The 21803-nt window shown below is 42.7% G+C and overlaps 1 protein-coding gene across 3 annotated transcripts; it reads right to left on the reverse strand.

Moving 5' to 3' along the window:
- Window positions 1-1295: 1295 nt before the first annotated feature.
- On the reverse strand, window positions 1296-16403 carry LOC122641808 (actin-like). 3 transcript variants are annotated; one of them, XM_043835110.1, is made up of 5 exons: window positions 16393-16403; window positions 3162-3234; window positions 2604-2997; window positions 1737-2350; window positions 1296-1614 (listed from the first exon to the last, which is right to left on the reverse strand). In XM_043835110.1, exons 2-5 carry the CDS (start codon window positions 3219-3221, stop codon window positions 1549-1551), a joined length of 1134 nt encoding a protein of 377 aa, XP_043691045.1. In that variant the 5' UTR covers window positions 3222-3234; window positions 16393-16403; the 3' UTR covers window positions 1296-1548. The 3 variants fall into 3 exon arrangements, with proteins under 3 accessions (XP_043691045.1, XP_043691047.1, XP_043691044.1); XM_043835112.1 differs by lacking the exon at window positions 16393-16403 and adding an exon at window positions 10098-10110; XM_043835109.1 differs by lacking the exon at window positions 16393-16403 and adding an exon at window positions 5037-5225.
- Between the last annotated feature and the right edge of the window lie 5400 nt (window positions 16404-21803).

Consider the following 21803-nt stretch of genomic DNA (forward strand, 5'->3'; position numbering starts at 1 on the left):
ATTTCTTTTCTCAACTCGAAAGGATAAGAGATCAAAATTGAAAATATAAATCACAACCATGAAAACAAAATTTTTCTAACACAATTAAATTCTAGATTTCTGTTAGATCAATGCCTTTGGTGAAACAACTAGGGGACTGAAATCAATTCGTTCAAATGCACATCTATATGATGCAGGAATGGGGATGCTCATTTTCATACCCATTGCTCTCTTCTCATGATTACCTTTCATGTCTACATTCCAGAAACACGACTCGCATGTTCAACCAAGCATTCATCCGAGGTTTGAGATCTCTCACTAATTCTTGCCGATGATAACCCCAACAACACCAGGCTGTAGTTATAGATTCAAATCTTTTAGTTTATCCATGTTTGTAAGACTAAGAATACTTTCTCTTTCAGTGAGAACATTTTCTTCCTTTCCTCGCTTGGCTTTGTTTTCCTGTCATTCCACGTGTTATGTATGGAGGGAGGATTTGTGACATTTTGTTGAGTAACAATTTAATAATTGGGATTAATTGCTACCACATTGTAGCAGAGGAAAGAACTGGAGAGAGGATGGTACAAACATCTGTTATTCTCAGTGATAGATTAATATGAATATAGATTGTATGTAAGTAGCTATTAGCTTTCACCACCAAAATCCATTTTCCCTTGCTCCTTTTATGATTACTATAGAATTACTTATTTGTATCGTCTCAATGACAACTATATAGGTGTATTTAGAATTTGTAATCTTCATTCGATTGATTGCTCTCTGTCTTATACCTAAAAGCTCTTTAAGTCAACAGTAACAGAGTTTCCAAAATATTTGAAAGTGAATTACCATTGCGTCATTCTCACATGTTTTTAGAATACATATGTTAAATGTCATTGTCTCTCTTTCTTTTTGTGTACATAAGTAAAATGTCAAGATTTTACAAGAGTAAAAAATTAAATTTATAAATTATTTAACACCTTAATAATATGCAATTAATCGTAACATGATATGTTCAGTTTTGGCTTTCTGTTCTCATTTGCTCTTCAAACCAGATATAAGGGGGTTTTCACTTTTCTTGAATTCCAAAACATGAGTTCATGAGAAGATTTATGTCAAGGATTTAACATGGAAAAGATATGGCCAAATGTTCTCTGTGCCGAGGACACAGACTGCGCATCTGCGCCTAGACACATGGGGGTGGGCAAAATGACCACCCTGCCCCCCCTGAATGACAGGCCCATGTGTCTGGGCGCAGGCTGCGCTGCGGCACAGAGAACATCAGCCCTTTATTGGTTTTAGTTAATCAAAAGGACCTCTAATGAACATATGGCAGACCACTGATTCAACCCAAACCAAAGCAGTATTAATACACAAATTCTAACAAGAAATAACAATGAAAAAATTGGATTCCAAGTGTGAAATTTCACACCCTTCGAGTTCATTAGATTGAGAGATAGAGAAGAAACGGGAAAGAACGAAGAAAACAGCGTCCTAGAAATGTGCTAGATCAAAAGCATTTTCATAACATGGGGGGTGTTTCTCTTAAATCTTCACAATGCCTTTCCATGATCAGAAGCATTTCCTATGCACGATCGATGGTCCAGATTCATCGTACTCAGCCTTCGCAATCCACATCTGCACTCAGCAACAAAAATCGTCATACAACAAGACATTCACAAGGGCCACACGATCCATTTTAACATATTTTCTGGCTGGCGTGCGCATGTGAATAAAAAGCATAAATATGATGAAAGTACCTGCTGGAAAGTGCTGAGGGATGCCAAGATGGAGCCTCCAATCCACACACTGTACTTCCTCTCAGGAGGAGCCACCACCTTGATCTTCATGCTACTGGGAGCCAGTGCCGTGATCTCCTTGCTCATTCTGTCAGCAATGCCAGGGAACATGGTAGAGCCACCACTGAGGACAATATTGCCATACAGATCCTTCCTAATATCAACATCGCACTTCATGATAGAATTGTAAGTTGTCTCGTGGATGCCAGCAGCCTCCATACCAATCATGGATGGCTGGAAGAGGACCTCCGGGCATCTGAAACGTTCAGCTCCGATGGTGATCACCTGACCATCAGGGAGCTCATAGCTCTTCTCCACAGAGGAACTGGTCTTGGCTGTTTCTAATTCTTGTTCATAGTCCAGGGCAATGTAGGCCAGTTTCTCTTTCATGTCTCTCACAATTTCACGCTCCGCAGTGGTGGTGAAAGAGTACCCACGCTCAGTCAATATTTTCATAAGGGCATCTGTGAGATCACGACCTGCCAGGTCGAGACGCAGGATGGCATGTGGTAGGGCATAGCCTTCATAGATGGGAACCGTGTGGCTGACACCATCCCCAGAGTCCAGAACAATACCTACATAAAAAAACAATCACCAATAAAACTGTGAACACTAATTACCATGAAAAATGTAGAAAAGTCAAAAGCAACAGCCCACAAAAGACGATCATCTTCATTATCAATTCAAGAATCTACACCATTTGAGGAGTTTGAAGAGCAAAATCTTTGTTAGCCCTTCCCCCATCCAAAAACAGGTCAAATCCACAGCTCTTAATAAAAAAAGACATCAAGGAAGAAATTTAACCCATAAGATGATGATGTTGCTTACCAGTTGTACGACCACTGGCATAAAGAGAAAGAACAGCCTGGATTGCAACATACATGGCAGGAGCGTTGAAGGTTTCAAACATTATTTGGGTCATTTTCTCACGGTTGGCCTTAGGGTTGAGAGGTGCTTCAGTGAGAAGAACAGGGTGCTCTTCTGGGGCCACACGAAGCTCATTATAGAAGGTGTGATGCCAGATCTTCTCCATGTCATCCCAATTGCTAACAATTCCATGCTCAATTGGATATTTCAAAGTTAAAATACCACGCTTGGACTGAGCCTCATCCCCAACATAGGCATCTTTCTGCCCCATACCAACCATCACACCGGTATGGCGGGGGCGACCCACAATACTAGGGAACACAGCCCTTGGAGCATCATCTCCAGCAAATCCAGCCTATTTATTAAGATACATTCAGATGAGGCAAAATGTGAGTTCCAAAAATTATTATGGATGAGTGCTCAATGTTACTAAATAGATAGCTAAGGCAGCAGTTACTGGTGGTCATATAGAAAACTAAAACATAAGGACTAAATTTGCAATAAATAATGGTTCATCACCTTGACCATTCCTGTTCCATTGTCACAAACAAGAGGCTGAATATCCTCCGCATCCGCCATCTTCTATCGACTACTGAAGAAAGGCACCAAATTTTGGTAAGGAGATTATTAAAAGAGAACATAAATGTTATAGTTGTCACCTCAAAACTATCTATGAAATATGGTGGATGTTAAATTATGACAAATAAGTTAAACAACCAACAAAAAGGAAATCCTGAAGATCCACCTTATAGGTTATGGGGTGTTAAAAGTCCAATATGTTTGTAACATGGGTTAGTTTGACCATTTAGAGAAATGTGTGCATAAAGCACTTTCCTGATTGAAACACTAAGCCAAATATGATGGCAAAGCATGCTCACTATATGGTTTTCCGGCTCATTAAATGTTAAATGCTCTCCAAATTGATCAGTTGAGAAATGGCTAATTCCTTCCATTAGTCAAAAATCAAAAGACAAATTTTCATTCTATACAAGTCAGTTCATTTGAATCAGATATACCAACTGTACAGGGGTTCCAAAAACCATCAGAAAATGGAAAAGAAACTTGGTGAGGAAAAGATAATAACCACACTAAAAATAATTCCAGACAATTTACAGTCAGAGACTACTGGATAGCAATAGAAGAACATAAAATGAAACCCAACCACAAATGTCCTTTTGGAGTAGGTTGTCAGCCTTACAAAAATAACACCGGATCTAGGTGGTAAAAAATAATTGTGAAAATATAAAGCAAGATATTGACAAACTAAACCAATAAATTTTGAGTGAATTGAGATGACGAAAATAGAACTCATTAAAGGGTATAAAGGGAAGAGAACATTTTGAGATAAGGAAAATGAGAGTTAGAAGAAAAATATTTTGAAAGGCAAGAATCATTAAGTGCTTATATGGTTATATGATGATGACCTATAGCATTTAGAAACATGCCAAATCAACAAGATTCATAACATGTTTTGAGATAATCAGTTAATTTTAAATCATAATTCATGCCTAAGAAGCCCATATCATTAAATTTATTTAAGGTACTATTACAATATCTCCCATCTCACCTCTCCCTCTCTCCAGAAAAAAAAAAAAGTCAAATTGCAGAGTCTTGATTCCACAATACAATATTCAAAACATCGAGGGAGACAAAAGGAAACCATATCATGTAATAATGTAATCACTCTTCTTTCATCCGAAAGAAAATATCAGTTCAATTATGTCAATCTGTAATTGTGAGGATAAAAACAGTCATGAGTCCCAACTACCAGTACAACCAGAAAAGTATCAAAAATACTTTAGACAATCAAAACATTCAATTCCATAGAGAGAAAAAAATATGGATGAAGAACAACCCCCGGCCAGATCATTTGGGGTGGAGGAGAATGCAATTAAACCAGCACGAAATCAATTTCCAAAACTGATCCAGCTTTCACAATGAACAAGATTGCAATCCCAAAGCAATACGGGTACCATAAAAAAATTCATCTAACACCAGCTCCATATAAGAACAACCAAAATTAAATCCCCAGTAACCAAATGCAGATCTAGAACGACGATCAATACAAAACAGATCGATCACAGACATGCCATGCAAGACGAAAGTAAACCCACGTCGTAAACAAACAGAACCCTTAATTCATGATCCCAAATCCCACAATTACATGAAATGCAGATCAATGTACGACAAATTAGTTCCACTTTAATCAAAGTAAAGCTTAAAAAAAACTCAAATCAATCGATTTTAACGAACATAAAAGGAAAAAAAAAAAAACAAAGATAAATAATATCATCTTCTTGCCCTCATCGAATGTCAAAACCGACCGAAATTTTCATCCGTCGATCGATCCACCAAAATTCTCCCTGATTAAAATGAGAAAATCACAGTTATTACCTTTGGAACACTAGATCGCGCGTTCGTGAGAGCCTTCGAAACGCTTCTTCTCTCTCTCTATCACAGAGTTCTTTCTCACCTCCCTCTCCCTCTCCCTCCCTCCCTTCTCACCTTCTCCCTCTCTCTAGTTAACGACCTCCGATGCAGAGCTGCCCGCTCTTTGTTTAAAAAGGAAAACTTCGTCTAAATGAAACTCAGCCACAAAGGAAATTCTCCTTAAATGAACTATAAATTCATTTTCTTCAATCCCAACCGTTCCTTCTTTCTAACCCTATCTACGGTCACGAAGACGCGTCAGAGTATATGGATACAGCTGGTTTCCAGTACAGTTCGTGCGATATTTTCTCCCTATGACAAATCTACCCTCGACATTTAAAGAAATCGCCAGTATATCTTTCATGCAAATGGAGGGTAGAAAACTTGGAAATCTGCCTATTCTATTCTCGTGGCTTTATGGAAGGGGTCTCTTCTCTATGCAAGCTACATAGATGAGCGCATCAATGAGGGATGATAAAATGGTATCAAAAATTAAAAGGTAACAAAATCATTTTATGTGAAGAGAATGACAGGGATAGACACAAAGGTGCTAGTGTGGTCTACGCCAACACTCCTATGACAATCAAATGATATTCTTGTAATTTTATTTTATACAGATTTAAAATCATTTAGGATTCTTATTTTTTGGTTGAAATTTTCATATAAGTCATTTGGCAAGTGGTGATAGTTGTCATTTTTATTCTCACTTTGAATATTTTATAAAGGTAAAAAGATCTCTACTTGGTGGTGTTTTCTACGCATTCTCACAGGGCACCATGAAATGACGCCTCTGCCCCTTAGGTAGATACCCAAGTATGCTCCCCCATTTTGTATTTTATTAGTAAGTATTTACGTTTGATGATTTCCTCTAGTTGTTAGGGGTTGAACTTGACCAAGGAGGTGGATAGGCATCCTTTATGACATGGACCCACCATGTATACCATGTGACAAGTGGTGATGTATGGGTACACATCCATAGACGTACACAAGATGCATGCCAATACAAGAAAGGGCATTTGATTAAATTCTTTCTATCCAACGATTGGAATAGAGACATCATTTATCCATTTGACAGAATCTGAATAAGATATAATGTGATGTTTTATGAATTAACAAACCCTAATAGATATTTAATGTTTTCAAAATTACAAAAATAATCTCAAGAGCAGATTGGATTAATGATAAAGGATACATTGGACTTATATAGGATGTAGAGGGTTAAATTCGTCTTTGACAAAGGGTCCAACCAAAAGAATTGATTTTCTAATTTGAAAACCCCACTTTCGCTTTTTGTGGGTTGGGGTAATTATTTCGGGGTATGGATATTTATTTACTTTAAAAAGAAAAAAGAAAAAAGAAACAAAAAACAGGCTGGGAGTTCATGTCGGGCATGTTTGTTTACACGTGCGAGGATGATTGTTTCTTTGTTGCCACGTGGGTGGTTCAAGAGAACGAACCGGTCAAATCCCGTAAGTCTCGTAGAGATGAGTGCGAACATGGTACGCACTCCTACAACAATTCCGTAGGATTTGGGCGAAGTGTCGGGTTGTAGGGACGGAAATGGGTCCGATGACCTAATATTTTGACCAATCCTCCCCAAGACGTGTTGACCTCTGGTAATAAATTTTTTGACTCTGATGAGATGATACCGACCATCGATTTCAATGACTCCTTCCAACAAATAATAGTATGATCTGACGGTATGAGGGACTTTATTGCATGATCGGAGCTGTCTGTTCTGTATCCCACCCTCTTTCCTTGCTCTTCCCGCTTTGGAAGAGAATTTAGGGTTGCCAATCGGCCGGCCGGTCTGTCTCTGTCGGGTCTAATCCGTCTCCACCAATTTAAGGTTTTACATCCTAGGTCTGTGCATAGACACATTTCTATTTGGTTGGTCGGTTTTTCGTTCATAATCAGATTCAAGGTTATTGAGCTATAATTGGAATTTAAACTGGCTTTTTATTGATTAATTGGACTACCATAAATGATCTTTAAACAAGTTATAATTAGGCTAAATAGGCTTAGAAAAACTAGTCGGGCTACAAACGGTTGGTTATCAATCGATCACAATATTCAATTGGTCCCAATCAAACAACTGCCTCACTATTGGTCAATGCTTGAGCGTGGCACATCTAGTAATTGATCAGGCCAATCTCAAGTTTCAATTGATCGGTTCAAATCCGGCTACCAGTGTGAGGCAACTTTTGACACCCTAGAGGAGATCACCTAATAAAGCAAAAGAACAACTTGGGATACAATTGGGCCATGTTGGGCTGGGTTTTAAAAGCCCAGGTCAATCCTTGGTCTTCATAGCTCAGCTCAAGTTTGGCTATCAGACTAGACAGTGAAGGAGGAATTCCTAGTTTTAGAATTGGCCATAATTCTGGAAATAGAATTCAAACCAAACATAGCCTCAAGAGGGTGGTTGTTATATAACATTGAAATATACAACTTGATGTGGACAATTATCCACCGCCAATGAACATGTGCCATGTAGAATCCCCAAATAGATACGTGAACATATAACCACGTGATCAACAAGGACTCTCTACAAAAGGAAGTAAATCCGATCGGATATCAACCACAATTAGGGATGTAAACGGATCAGATTCGGCTCGGATAGTGCTATATCTGCATTCGCATCCGATTAGCGTTCGGACTGATTTGGATAGTGCTAAACAGATATGGATACAGATATGGATCGGATATTTTATCCGTTTGCATGTAAATATAGCTTTTCAGATATCTATAGCCTATCCATATCCCTTTAGCTTTTGAACAGATTCGGATAGTACTAAATGGATATGGACATAGATACGGAAACGAATTTTGGCTATTCATTTACATCCCTAACCACAATTAATAATCTATTATATTATTAATATAACTCAAACACACCTTAAGAATATCGAGGAGGAAAGGAAATAACCCATCGAATCAAGGACTCTAACTCTACTAGAACTCTGACCGACTTGCTCAGAAAGGGATTTGCCCCATGAATCTTATAAAATATCATACCCAGGGCATGAGGGTAAGGGACTGGAATTACTTTTTAGGTTCTCATTACTCACTCTATCCATTACACTGACTTGATCATCGGAGAGTCCCTGAAGACCAACTCCAGCCCCTTACTCTCTCTCTCTGTTTAGGTCCCGTGGATCATTCGTGAGAAAGACGATAATTTCTGTTGGAAACACAACTAAATTATAGGTGCCTAGATGATTGATTTAGGCTATATTATGTGTACTAAATAGGGGCCCGGTTGGGCCTGGTTTTTGGAAACCCAAGCCCATCAATGGGTCCCTAGGCTTCAATTCAGGTCCAACACACCTATATGGCTCGAGGCTAAGCAGGGCTGGGCTAATGAGAATTCTAATATTTGGCTATGGCAAAAGTTTTTATAGGCACCACCATATGGTTAGCAAATACGGGAACGGCAAAAAAACAGAGTCTTACGATACGGGTTTTAAATAGTAAAAAATTGCAAATAGACGGTCAAATAAAATGGACAAAAAAAACAGAGAACGGTAAAAAATAGAAAACGGATGGTACGGGTTTTAAACGTTTATATTTTTAAAAAAAATGGCATTATTCTCATCTAAATTGAGGAATTTTTATTTTAATTACATGCTTCTATTTTCGGTATTCATGCATTGACCTTCAGTTGAAGTTGATATCATGAAAAATGTAGCACTTAGAGTCATCTTTACGGCAGTGAAAGAATCAGGCCGATCAGAGTTCGGGAGAGAGAGATATGATCAGTTAAATCCAAGGTCTTAAAAAACGCCCAAAAAAATTGAAGCATGTTTTAAACGCGTTTAAAACGGGAATACTTGTTGTTTGCCTTTTTTTAGTGTATGTTTGGGAAACATACGACAAAACATGTTTAAAACGGTATAAAATGGGAACGTGTTTAAAACGGAATTTTAAACGCGTTTTTGCTAATAGTGGGCACGACTGTGCCCATGCACGGTAGGCATTAAATATTGTTAGATGGGCATAAATGGGCATAAATGTCCATCTTAAATGACCATAACACCCTCACCCCCATATTTGATGAATCGATGCACGGAATCTCTCTATTGGTCGGCATTAAATATTGCCATATGGACATTCATCTTAAATGACCATAACACCTTCAACCCCCCCCCCCCCCCTTAGGTAATGGCCATGTTTGAGGGTGTCAATTGGTCGGTTCGATTTTTTCGATTTCGATGTGAGTTTCAGGGAAATCAAAACCGAACCTACAAGGACTTTTCGGTTTTGATTTGGTTTGTGATATCGGTTTCAATTCAGTTTGGTTTGTGATATTGGTTCCAATTTGGTTTGGCTCGGTTTGAAAACAAGGTAGGGATTAGGTAGAATTTTTAGGGTTTGGGGGTTGGTTTTAGTGTTCGGTTCGGTTTGGTTTGGTCTTATTGGATGGGTCAATTGGTGGACCGTCGGTTTAGCCCAAACCGATCTGAAAATCAAATGATGTTCTAACCTGTAAACCAAAGCCAAACCGATGAGACATTAGTTCGATTTAGATCAGACTCAATCGGGTCGGGCCGGATCAGATTTACTAGTTCAATTTAGGCTTTGACACCCTTAGCCATGTTATATGTTATAACCACAGCCTAGTCTCCCCCACCCCACACACACACGTATGCAGAAAAAGGGTCAACCTTAAGTCTCAAATGGGGCTTGGAATTGCCTATCCTAGCCTACTCCACTTGCTAAAAAGCTAAACCTAGACTTAAATTGCCATAAATATTTGATCTGTTTCCAACATAATTCTTAGGCCCCAACGTTAATAGTAATCACAGTTGTGCTTTCAATCATTGGATGAGCATGATCATGTCCAGGACACGATTTTTGGTGCATCCATACATGAAACCTTTTGCCTTACTTTACCATAATTTTATTTCAAACTAAACATTTTTTTGAAAGGTCTTTTTTTTGAGATTTTTTATTGTGATTGTCTTACAAATTTGATGAAAATACAACTAATTGTGCAACGTATAGGGTCAGATTGGTTTAAACTTGTGAAGAGATATAGACTCCATGGTTCCGAGCTTTAGTATAAGATTGAGTGCAACTTGTTGTCACCAAAGTGATGACATGAGAAGTTGTAATCTTCTTTTCATTGCCTCCCATTTTCATTCTCAGAAGTCATTTAAGATGGAGACAAAAAGGATTTCCAAATAAGTTGAAAATCAACTATCATTAAAAGTTATTGTTGTCATATATGAAATACTAGGTTTTACTTTCATTGGGGAAAAAATGGATTTTATTCATCTCCAATTCTTAAAGTTGTGCAGTGAGATAGTGCTAGGTAGAGATGTCAATATTTGGTAGCTCACGCACATCCAACGGTCCGAACTCAACATAAGTCAATGAGTTCGGACCGTTGGATGTCCAAGTTGCCATATGTCAATATCTCCACCTAACATTGTCGCATTGCACAGCTTTAGGGAATTGGAGAAGATTATTTTTCGAAAAAAAATAGGATTGCAACTTATTTTTCACCAAACTTTGAATTAAACAAGAGTTTCCTTTCAAGATTTGATGTAAACTAAATTGATGAAGTAACAAAATAAAACATTGAAATATCTAGTATGATAAGAGAGTACCCATTAATGCTTGGATTACCAAGAGTCCGAAAGGGTGTATGCACAATGAATATGTGCATGAAATTTGACATGATACAAATCCGAATCATTACCCATATATCCAATAGTTGAATTGCCATATCACCCTTCCACGCAATACAATAATGTGTGTTAATCATAGATTTCTTAGTTGACATGCCATGCCATCCATGAACCGTATCCTTTCTATTTTTCATTTCACTATACTTATCGAAAAATTTATTCCAAACCTAAACAGGGACTTGACTCTTTGAGTATTAAAAGTTTGTAGCACTAATTTTTTAAAATTTTTTTGGGTCCATCAAAAGGCCTTTCGCCCAAACAATTTTCTAGAACAAAAAGGAAATGTTACTTCTACTTGAAGAGGAGGATTTATGTCACGCCCCCATCCCGTTTGAGGAATAAACTAATGATAAAGGGGTGACTAGGACGACACGTGTCGTCCCATAAGACTACCAGAATCACGATTTGCAGTGTCCCAACGCACAGTCTTAGTCTAAAAGAACATACCATAAGATTCAGAGTACAAAAGGCAAGGAATATTCCATTTCCAACGATCATAAAATAAGCGGAAGCGTTTGTAGTAATTACCTCATGTTCATACGGTTAAAAGATACATAAATAGTTTGGATGGATATCCCGAATGACCATAGCATAACTACCCCAAAACAAGTATAGCAATAAATGTTTATACAAGGCACGCGGCCCCCAAAAAGACAATAAAAGAAGGGAACACGTCCCATGTATCAATACGGCCCGTAGGCGCAGTCGTCACAAGGACACCCATCACCGTGCTCCTCGGTCACGGCCTCAGGGTCCTCTGTACCGATATCATCGTACTCCGAGGCCTGAACCTCGAGTCCTGCAAAATAAGCATCTCCTGCAGCCTCACCTAAAAAGGTGTGCACAAGAGGGGTTAGCTCCACCGAGCCAGTGAGAGAGAAAAGGGGATGCACAATCACACAATCACAAATAGTCCATGGTGCATGCCATTATTAATTCATTTACCACCTAACACACAATGCTAAGTCAATGGGTATATGCTACTGCAATAATTCGGGAAGACACTGTGGATCCTTCCATTCTCACCACAATGCAACCTCAATTATTACCATGGAGCCCGCGCCGGTCGTAGTCATCACCACCCAGAGGCGACCCGATAACCATTACTACCCCCGGCCTGGCCTCTCTAACTCTCCACAGCAGCAGGTGCTCTGGCTACCCAACACCTAAACCCCTGTTGGTAAGGGTCGTAGCATAGGGAACTGAGCCTAACCACAGATATACTACATGAATCCTATCGTGTTGAGAGGTACATCCGGGTGTGTCAACGTCCCATTCCATCTAACACCCGGGTACCAGCACAACACGGCGCATACAGACAAGAATGAGATGCAATATACAATTCCACGTAATTGGGGGTTCCGGTGCGTACTTCCGGCACTGTAACCCAACACAGATCCATATCATCCTAATCAATTATCATCATCAAATAAGAATAAATGCAAGTATGCAATCATGCTTGAATGATAATGTCATAATATAATTCATAAATGCATGAATAAACAAGCTCAAACAGTCACCCAAACCCACTCACCGTTTACTTGAATTAGGAATTTGATTAAGTGTAACGATTCCCGCACGAGATCACCCCCTAGCACAAGTGTTGGCGCCTACGGAAGTGAATAAGAGTATGAGAGAGTGTAGGAGAGGCCTCAATGAAAAGCCCCGCAGTTTGCATAAGCCATAGGCCTTGAAAACCATGTCGGAGGCAACATCGGACTCAGCAGGCTTGCCTCCGACCTTGCCTCCGACCTTTTCTGCAGGCTCAGACCACATCGGAGGCAACATCGGAGGCACACAGACTTGCCTCCGATGCAACCCAAGTGCGATTTCAAGGTCTTAAAAGCCCAGGGTTGTCCCATTTGGTTCTCTAAGCCTCAAGGGACTAGGGAGGGGGTGTCTTGGAGTCTATTTGGGTCTTAGAAACACCCAACACCTAAAGATCTAAGGGGGGTTTAAAGGAGCCAACAACTCCGAGTCCAGATTTGGGGTTCCTAGGTGGTTGGAACCTTAGGTCGAGAGACCCAGTTGGAGATCCCAAGGGATGTAGGGAAAGTAGGATAGCATCCTACAAGGGGAAACCAAACATGGTTCAAGCTACCCCTTTGGGTTTCAAAAGGAAAAAAAAACCCCAACTTGGGGCTGCAACCAACGAACCACCCAAGCTCAAACGAGCAAGGGGGAGGAGAGAAAAAGGGGAAAAAGAGCACTTGGCTCACCTGGTTTGAGGTACACTCGAGGTGCCCTCTTTGAAGCTCCAAACTCAGCCAGCCGTTTCTTCTTCTTCTTCCCTTCCTTCTCCTTGCTAGCCCTCTCTCCTCATAACTCCCTTCTCAAGCACGGTTAGGTTAGGTTAGGTAGAAATGAGCCAAGACTAATGAATAGTCCTACCCACCTCTCTCTTATAGAAAACCACTATTGATGGTCTATAAGGATAAGGCCTCATAAGTGCACCCTAGGGTCTATTTGGGTAGGGTCAAACATGGCAGGGTACCAATAGCACCTTAGCCACAGGGTCTCACTCACAAGGGTCCTTGTCAGCAGCATTGGATGCAAGGTCGGAGGCAGCCAGTAACCTTGCATCCGATGCGAGTAGGAAGGTGGTTCCCACCATAAGGGGTCAGGGCCTTTGGGCCACACTTCGAGGGCTTTGAGGGGGCAGTAAACACACAACAAAAATTTGGTCAACCACTTACCCCTGTCACGTCAAGGTGCAACCTCTGTGATCCCGAAGAGTTTTCCCACCGCGACGCTAAGTTCGTCACCAAGTGAAGTGTCTAAGTAGGGCGATACGGGGTGTGCTGCCCGATACTCCTCACTCTTGGGACTGGTACTTGGAGGGTAGTCGATGAAGTCACCGTCGATGAATTTTCCCCACTCCCGATTGAGGAATCTTTCCTCGACTGGCAAACCCGTGTCGAAGTCAACAATCTTGTAGCTTGGTTTGACCACCATTGTGAACAGCTCACCGGCATACATGGCAGCACCCTCTACACGTCACAAGGATAAAAGAAAGAAAAATATTAGGGTACCGGGTGCGGGTATAACATTCTCCCCACCTTACAAAAATTTCGTCCTCGAAATTTGCATACCTTGTAGGTAACCCAGAGAAGGGTACTTTGCCCGCATCTCGACTTCAGCTTCCCAAGATGCTTCTTCTTCCGGGTGATTGCACCATTTTACCTTCACATAGTGGATAGGTCGGTTGCGAAGGTGAATAATCTTGTTGTCCAGAATCCTTTCAGGCTGCTCCTTGTAAGACATGTCGGCTGCAAGCTCCGGTGGTTCTTGTGATAGAACATGACTTGGGTCATGAACGTACTTCCGTAACATTGACACATGGAATACGTCATGTACCCCTTCCAAGGATGGAGGGAGCGCTAACCGATAAGCCACTGGTCCAATTCGTGCCAGGATTTCATATGGTCCGATAAACCTCGGACTCAGTTTACCCTTCTTACTGAAACGCATCACCCCTTTAGCAGGTGATACCTTGAGAAACACCTTGTCGCCGACTGTAAATTCCAAATCCTTTCGCCTCAAATCAGCATAACCCTTCTGTCTAGATTGGGCTGCCCTGATTCGTTCACGAATTAAGTTCACCTTCTCACATGTCGCCTGGATCAGCTCGGGGCCAAGGATTTGCCGTTCACCTACCTCATCCCAATACAAGGGTGTTCGGCACTTCTTTCCATATTGTGCTTCAAACGGTGCCATACCAATGGTAGCCTGGTAACTATTATTATAAGCAAACTCGATGAGTGAGATATGCTCATCCCAGCTGCCTTGCATGTCAATGGCACAGGCCCGGAGCATATCTTCTAAAGTCTGTATGGTCCTCTCTGATTGCCCGTCTGTTTGGGGGTGGAAGGCCGTACTAAAATTCAGCAATGTGCCCATGGCCTTCTGGAACCCACCCCAGAACTTGGATGTAAACCTGGGGTCACGGTCGGAGATGATACTAACTGGGACTCCATGCAGGCGAATCACATTATCAATGTATAAACGGGCCAGCTTATCCATCTTGTAGGAGACTTTCATAGGGATGAAGTGGGCTGTTTTTGTCAATCGATCAACAACAACCCATATGGCATCAGCACCCCTAGGGGTACGAGGTAACCCAGTTACGAAATCCATAGTAATATTCTCCCATTTCCATTCAGGGACGGGCAATAGCTGTAAGAGGCCATGGGGTCGCTGCCTGTCCGCCTTTACTTGCTGACAAGTGAGACATCTTGCTACAAACTCAGCCACGTCCCTCTTCATTCCGCTCCACCAATAGTTTCCTTTCAAATCCCTATACATTTTTGTGCTACCTGGGTGGATTGAATAAGGGGAGTCGTGGGCTTCTGCCAGAACTACCCTTCTCAACTGAGCATCACTAGGAACACATAGCCGGTCTCTAAACATGAGGACACCACCCTCTGTCAATGTAAAGTCCAGATCTCGCTGTGTGTCTCCTCGGATCGCCTCAATAATTTCTTGAAATTTTAAATCAGAAGTCTGAGCTGACTGTATCCTCTCCACCAGCGTTGATTGGACTGATATGGCTGCCAAAGATAGAGTAACACCCTCCACTAGTAACTCCAAATCCATCTTTCTTGCTTCCTCAATCGTTTCATGATGACCAAAGATGCCAAAGATAGGGCTTGGGATTTCCGGCTTAGCGCATCTGCCACCACGTTTGCCTTACCCGGGTGATAATGAATGGTGCAGTCATAATCCTTCATTAGCTCCAACCATCGCCTCTGTCTCATATTAAGCTCCTTTTGTGTGAAGAAGTACTTGAGACTCTTGTGATCACTGTAGATCTCGCTCTTCTCACCATACAGATAGTGTCTCCAAATCTTCAGAGCAAAGACCACAGCTGCAAGCTCCAAGTCATGGGTTGGGTAGTTCTTCTCATAATCCTTCAGTTGTCGAGAAGCATAAGCAACCACCTTCCCATCTTGCATCAGAACGCATCCAAGGCCCATCTTCGATGCATCACTGTAAACTACCATTCCCCCAGTACCGTTAGGAATGGTGAGTACCGGAGCGGAAACCAACCTCTGCTTCAGTCCTTGAAAACTCTCCTCACACTCATCTGACCACTCGAACTTCACTCCCTTCCGGGTCAGTCGAGTCATAGGAGCTGAAATTTTTGAGAAGTTCTCTATAAACCTCCTATAGTAGCCAGCTAGGCCCAAGAAACTGCGGATATCTGCCACACTCTTGGGAGTCTCCCAGTCAACTACCGACTTGACCTTGCCTGGGTCCACTTCAATCCCCTTGGCAGAGACGAGGTGCCCAAGAAATGCCACCTGCTCTAGCCAAAAGTCACACTTACTGAACTTGGCATATAGTTGCTTCTCCCTCAGGCGCTGTAGTACTAGGCGGAGGTGATCTGCATGCTCTTCTTCACTCTTGGAGTATATCAAGATGTCATCAATAAAGACAATGACATATTTATCCAGGACATCATGAAAAACCCGGTTCATCAACTCCATGAAGGCGGCCGGGGCATTAGTCAACCCGAATGACATCACTAAGAATTCATAATGACCATAGCGGGATCTAAATGCTGTCTTGCTGATGTCGCTGTCCCTGATTTTCAATTGATGGTACCCCGATCGAAGGTCAACCTTTGAAAACACCTTGGCACCTTGTAACTGATCGAATAAGTCATCAATCCTAGGTAGAGGGTATCTGTTCTTGATCGTAAGCTTGTTGAGCTCACGGTAGTCGATGCACAACCTCATACTACCGTCCTTCTTCTTCACAAATAAGACCGGTGCTCCCCAAGGAGATACACTAGGTCTAATAAAACCCTTCTTCAACAGATCTCGAAGCTGTTCTTGCAGCTCCTTCAATTCCATTGGTGCCATCCTGTAGGGAGCCTTAGATACTGGGGCTGCACCCGGTGCTAGGTCTATCATAAACTCCGTCTCACGGTCCGGTGGCAACTGTGTCAGATCTTCTGGGAAGACATCCGAAAAGTCCCTTACCACACTTATCTCATCCATAGGCTTAATCTTGGCTTGAGTATCCACCACAGAGGCTAGGTAACCTTGGCATCCTTCATCTAATAACTTCTGGACTTGAAGGGCAGAAATGATAGCCTTCTTGGGTTTCTCCCGTTGAATACCCTTGAAAGTAAATTCTATACCCTCTTCTGGTTTGAACAGGATCTTCCTCTCTACGCATATTAGATTGGCACCCTGAGCGGACAGCCAATCCATACCCAAGATCACGTCGAAATCCTTCATATCCAACACTATCAAACTTGCCGTTAACCCGCGATCACATACACGTACTGGGCAAGGAGCATAAACCGTGTTGAGTTCAATCTTACTACCCGTTGGTGTACTAACCATCAGATTCTGGGCCATTGGCTTTGGTTTGATCGGTAACTTCTTAGCAAAAGAGGGGGAGACAAACGAATGCGTCGCCCCCGAATCAAACAACACATACGCTGGTTGGGAACAAACAGAAATCATACCTGTGATGACACCTGGATCCGCATAGGCTTCCTCATTAGTGACTGAGTACACACGCCCTTGAGTCTTGTTGGCTGTAGGGGGAAGGGGAGGGCGAACGGTTATCTTTGCTTGAGGTGCCTTAGAAGACACAGTTGGCCAAGAGTTGCCCTGACGGGCACGGGGGCAGTCTCTAATCATATGCCCGACCTCGTTGCAGTTATAGCACGTAAGAGTCTGAGTGCCATAATGAGGGGCTGCAGCTGTCTTGGGTGCCTGGGCTGCATCAAGTTTGCGGTACTGAGTCGGAGAGGTGGTAGAGTAGGATCCCCTCTGAAACTTACCGGGACCCTTAAAACCGGAAGGACTCATGGGCCTTTTGCCAGCTTGTACAGCCCTGTAATTCTCCCTCTGCTGGTCTTCGATGACCTTAGCGGCTTGCACCACTTCAGCATAAGTGGGGTACTTGTGTAGCACCATCGAAGTGCTAATACTGTGCCTCAAACCTCTCTCGAACTTTCTTGCTTTGACATCCTCGGCCTTCATGTGCTCCGGGGCAAAATAGAAGAGATCCTCGAACGCTTGTTGGTAATCAAGGACAGACTTGGGTCCTTGACTTAAGGTCGAGAACTCCATCTCCTTCTTGTCACGAAAGTTCCGAGGGAAGTAGTTCTCAAAGAAGGCCTCAGTAAATTGTGCCCAAGTAGCATTAGGGTATTTGGCCCAAAAGTTCTCCTTGGACGAACGCCACCAAGCATCGGCGTCGCCTCGGAGTTGGAACACGGCACACCTTATCTTGTCTAGGTCATTGCATTGTAGAACCTCAAAGATCCTCTCAAGGTCCCTGATCCAAGTCGCCGGAAATAAGGAGTCATGAGGCATCTTATAGAAGGTCGGGGGGCGGTGCTTCTGAAATTTCTCGGACAACTTGGAGGCATCGGCCCAAGCTGGGGCCGCATTTTGGGCTAGGGGAACATCAGCAGCAGGAGCCGGAGGAGGGGGAACCACATGTACCGGAGGGGGCACTTGTTGCCTTTCCCTACTAATGTCCCTGAGCTGATCGGCCATGTTCTGCATGAAGAGGCGTTGTTCCCTCTGCGCTTCCCTATGCTCTTCTTGCATGGCTCGAAGCATATTACTCAACAGTGCGGCGGCATCCGCACTATTGGTGACCGGAGGGGGCACCGGTAAAGCCGCACTCGACGCGTCCCCACTAATGTCTCTCGGAGGGGAAGGGTTCCCATTCGAGCGAGTGTTAACCATGACGAGCACCTGCTCAAATTTGGGATTTCCACGCACCGTTAGCACAAACTAAACAAAAGAAAAGAAAACAAGACATCTCATCAATGATGCGTCCACAAGTCAACCCTAAAGTATGTTGGAGAAGTCAACATTAAAGGATAAGGAAGATTTGAAAAGAAAAACACCAGAAAATCAACCCAAAAACAGATTCTGGGCGGGTCGGAGGCAACATCGGAGGCAGTCACCCTGAGTCCGACCTTGAGTCCGACCCAGCCTGAAGCCCCAGCCTGAAATTCTGGCCATGTAGGAGTCAACATCGGAGGCAACATCAGATGCCTCCAACCTTGAGTCCAATGACCCGCGAGGTTTAGTCAAAAAAAAAAAAAATTATTTTTATTTTTTTTTTTTTTCTTTTCTTTTCTTTTCTTTTCCTTTGGGGCTTGGTTTAAACTAGCCCGCGCCTCTTCCTCTTCATCCTATCTCCTTCTTCCTTGGCTCGGAGGCGACTTAGGGCTGCGTCCGATCTTGGTTCTCCTTCCTGGCTTGAGGATTTGAGCTCCAAATCTCGGTTTCCACCAACAAGACACTTGTAGGTATGCTTCCTTCTTCCTCAAAACCTGAAATTTCCAGAATTTTTTTTTTTTTTTCCTCCTTCCAAAACCCTAAATCTCGTCTTCTTCTACCTGGCTTTTTTTTTTTTTTTTTTGATTATAACCCAACAAGGTTGCTGTTTACTTGGGTCTCACATGGTATGGGGTCGATTGCACAACCCCACAACCTCTTAGCTGCCCCATCCACGATTCCAGACAGGGCTTGGAAGCCACGCCCAGAAATTGCAGAAATCTTTTTTTTTTTTTTTGATAATAACCCAACAAGGTTGTTGTTTACTTGGGTCTCACATGGTATGGGGTCGGTTGCACAACCCCACAACCTCTTAGCTGCCCCATCCACGATTTCAGACAGGGCTGGAAAGCCACGCCCAGAAATTGCAGAAATTTTTTTTTTTTTTTTTTTTTTTTTTTTTCTGGTTTGGGCAAAAATGTGAGAGGGCTTTAGTAAAACTACTGCTGCTCTCTCTCTTGTTTGTTTATGGGCCAAGGTATTGAAGCATCCACTTAGGAAATTGGTCATTCACTCACACTCGGCCACGACCCTGCAGATATATATTTTTTTTTATAAAGAGGAACCATGGAATGGTTTCTGTATATGCTTAGGCCCTAAAGGCTATTGATGTTCTCTGTTTGAAATGCCCATAACCCCTCCTTTCATGAGCTTGGTAATGAGATTGCTTCACTATTTTTTTTTGTTTTTTTTTTTTTGTCTTGGTTGCTTGAAGTTTCACAGTGTTTTAAATTTGCCCCAATTGCTGTATTATGTATTTGGGCATTTGATTGAGCATGAGAGTGTGATATGGGGAATAATCCCATATCTACAGCAAGCTCTGTTATTGTATCCTGATGAAGTTGCAACTCATTGGGTTTGGGGAAAGTAACCCAAATGTGAGACAATCCGAATGTTTCAGTCTATAATGTTGTTTATCCCTTTTTTTTTTTTTTTGAATTGGTTCAATGTAGTGGTCTCACGTAATGGCTCTTGTGTGTAGGTCCTTGCGCATCATGCCTCCAAGATTGAGGAAGACTAGAAATGCCCCTGCTCCAGCAATTGCGCACGCAGCTTTTGACCCTGTATGGTTTCAGTCCCTAGAAGCCCAAACCCTATACCGGCAGCACCTCCGGATGAGGGAGATCCTAGAGGGCAGAGACATTGCGGTTAGTGAGCTCGAGGCATATAAGGTGAGGGCCAGGTTCGAGGCATTGGGGTGGAGTGCCATGCTCGATCTCCCTCAGTTCTATTATCCCCGGTTGGTGCGGCATTTCTACGCCAACTTGAGGATTGAGCGCGAAGACACTCCACACTGTCGGATCTACAGTTATGTGAAAGGGGTGGAGATATCCTTTGATTCTCGGCAGCTGAGTGAGATCATCGGAGTGTCCATTGGTGGGGTCTTGACTTACCACCAGTCCCATGATGATGCGAACGATTTTCTTAGTGCAAAGGGGCGGGAGGAGCTCTTTCTTGACCTCACGAGCGGGGCCCACCATAAGAGGGTATCGGAGACTCTCTACGGCAAGTCCCAACGGATTCTCAGCCGTCTCGTGTCAACCAACGTACTGCCAAAAGGAGGGCATTGCACAGAGCCTCCTATCCTTGTGAGTTACTTCGCCAACTGCCTCTACAAATCCAAGCCCGTGTGTCTTCCCTTTGCCATCTTGCGGACCATGGCTTACCCGTTGGCCTACCTAAAGAAGAAGGCTCAATTGCCCTATGGACGACTCCTTACGAAGATCTTTGTGCGGTTTGGGGTGAAACTAGAGAATGAGCCGAAGCTGATGTCTGATGACCCCCCGCTTGACCATCGATCTCTTGGCCGTATGGGTGTCAAGACTGACACTTACAGCGACGGGGAACCTCTTCCTCCTGTGTTGTTTGGTGGTACCAGCACCCCTCGCCCCCATGGCATCGATGTGGCATCCTCTTCTTCAGCACCTACTCCTCCCATGAGCGACACCGACAGGATCCTTGCTGCGATGGGACAGTTACGAGTAGACATGACCCAGGGTTTCGCAGACGTTCATGAACAACTTGCCAGGGCAGACCAACGCTATGATAGGTTGGAGAAGGAGGTTCACGACATTAACGCCTATCTATATTACGAGGGTGATGATGAGGACGAGCACGGGGGTGGCAGTGATGCGATGGAGGACTAGGCCTCATCACATCAATCCCATCAATCCCATCATTGACTAAGTTAATAGTTTCAGCCTTTACTTTCTTTGGACAGAAGTAGACATTTAAGTATGCAGTTATAGGTTGTAGTAATTCTCTTTGGTGATGTAAGTACTACTGCGGTTGATGTCTGGAACAAATGGTTTTAGGGAACATACATGTATATATATCTAAATTTATTTTTTTTTTTTCACAGTTGTCCTTATCATTTGATATTATGTTTCTCTTGGAGGTTTTTGATAGACTGTGTTGGTGCAGAGCATCACGCTCTGATACCATGTTGTCACGCCCCCATCCCGTTTGAGGAATAAACTAATGATAAAGGGGTGACTAGGACGACACGTGTCGTCCCATAAGACTACCAGAATCACGATTTGCAGTGTCCCAACGCACAGTCTTAGTCTAAAAGAACATACCATAAGATTCAGAGTACAAAAGGCAAGGAATATTCCATTTCCAACGATCATAAAATAAGCGGAAGCGTTTGTAGTAATTACCTCATGTTCATACGGTTAAAAGATACATAAATAGTTTGGATGGATATCCCG

The sequence above is a fragment of the Telopea speciosissima genome, chromosome 10 (genome assembly GCF_018873765.1).
Source record: "Telopea speciosissima isolate NSW1024214 ecotype Mountain lineage chromosome 10, Tspe_v1, whole genome shotgun sequence".
Classification (NCBI taxonomy): domain Eukaryota; kingdom Viridiplantae; phylum Streptophyta; class Magnoliopsida; order Proteales; family Proteaceae; genus Telopea; species Telopea speciosissima.

Excerpts from the sequence above, each read along its gene's own strand:
- LOC122641808 (XM_043835110.1), bottom strand. The coding sequence starts at position 3,221 with ATGGCGGATGCGGAGGATATTCAGCCTCTTGTTTGTGACAATGGAACA. Across the intron at positions 2,998-3,161 it reads ATGGAACAGGAATGGTCAAG|GCTGGATTTGCTGGAGATGA; the intron begins GTGATGAACCAT and ends CTTAATAAATAG. Across the intron at positions 2,351-2,603 it reads TGCCAGTGGTCGTACAACTG|GTATTGTTCTGGACTCTGGG; the intron begins GTAAGCAACATC and ends TTTTTTATGTAG.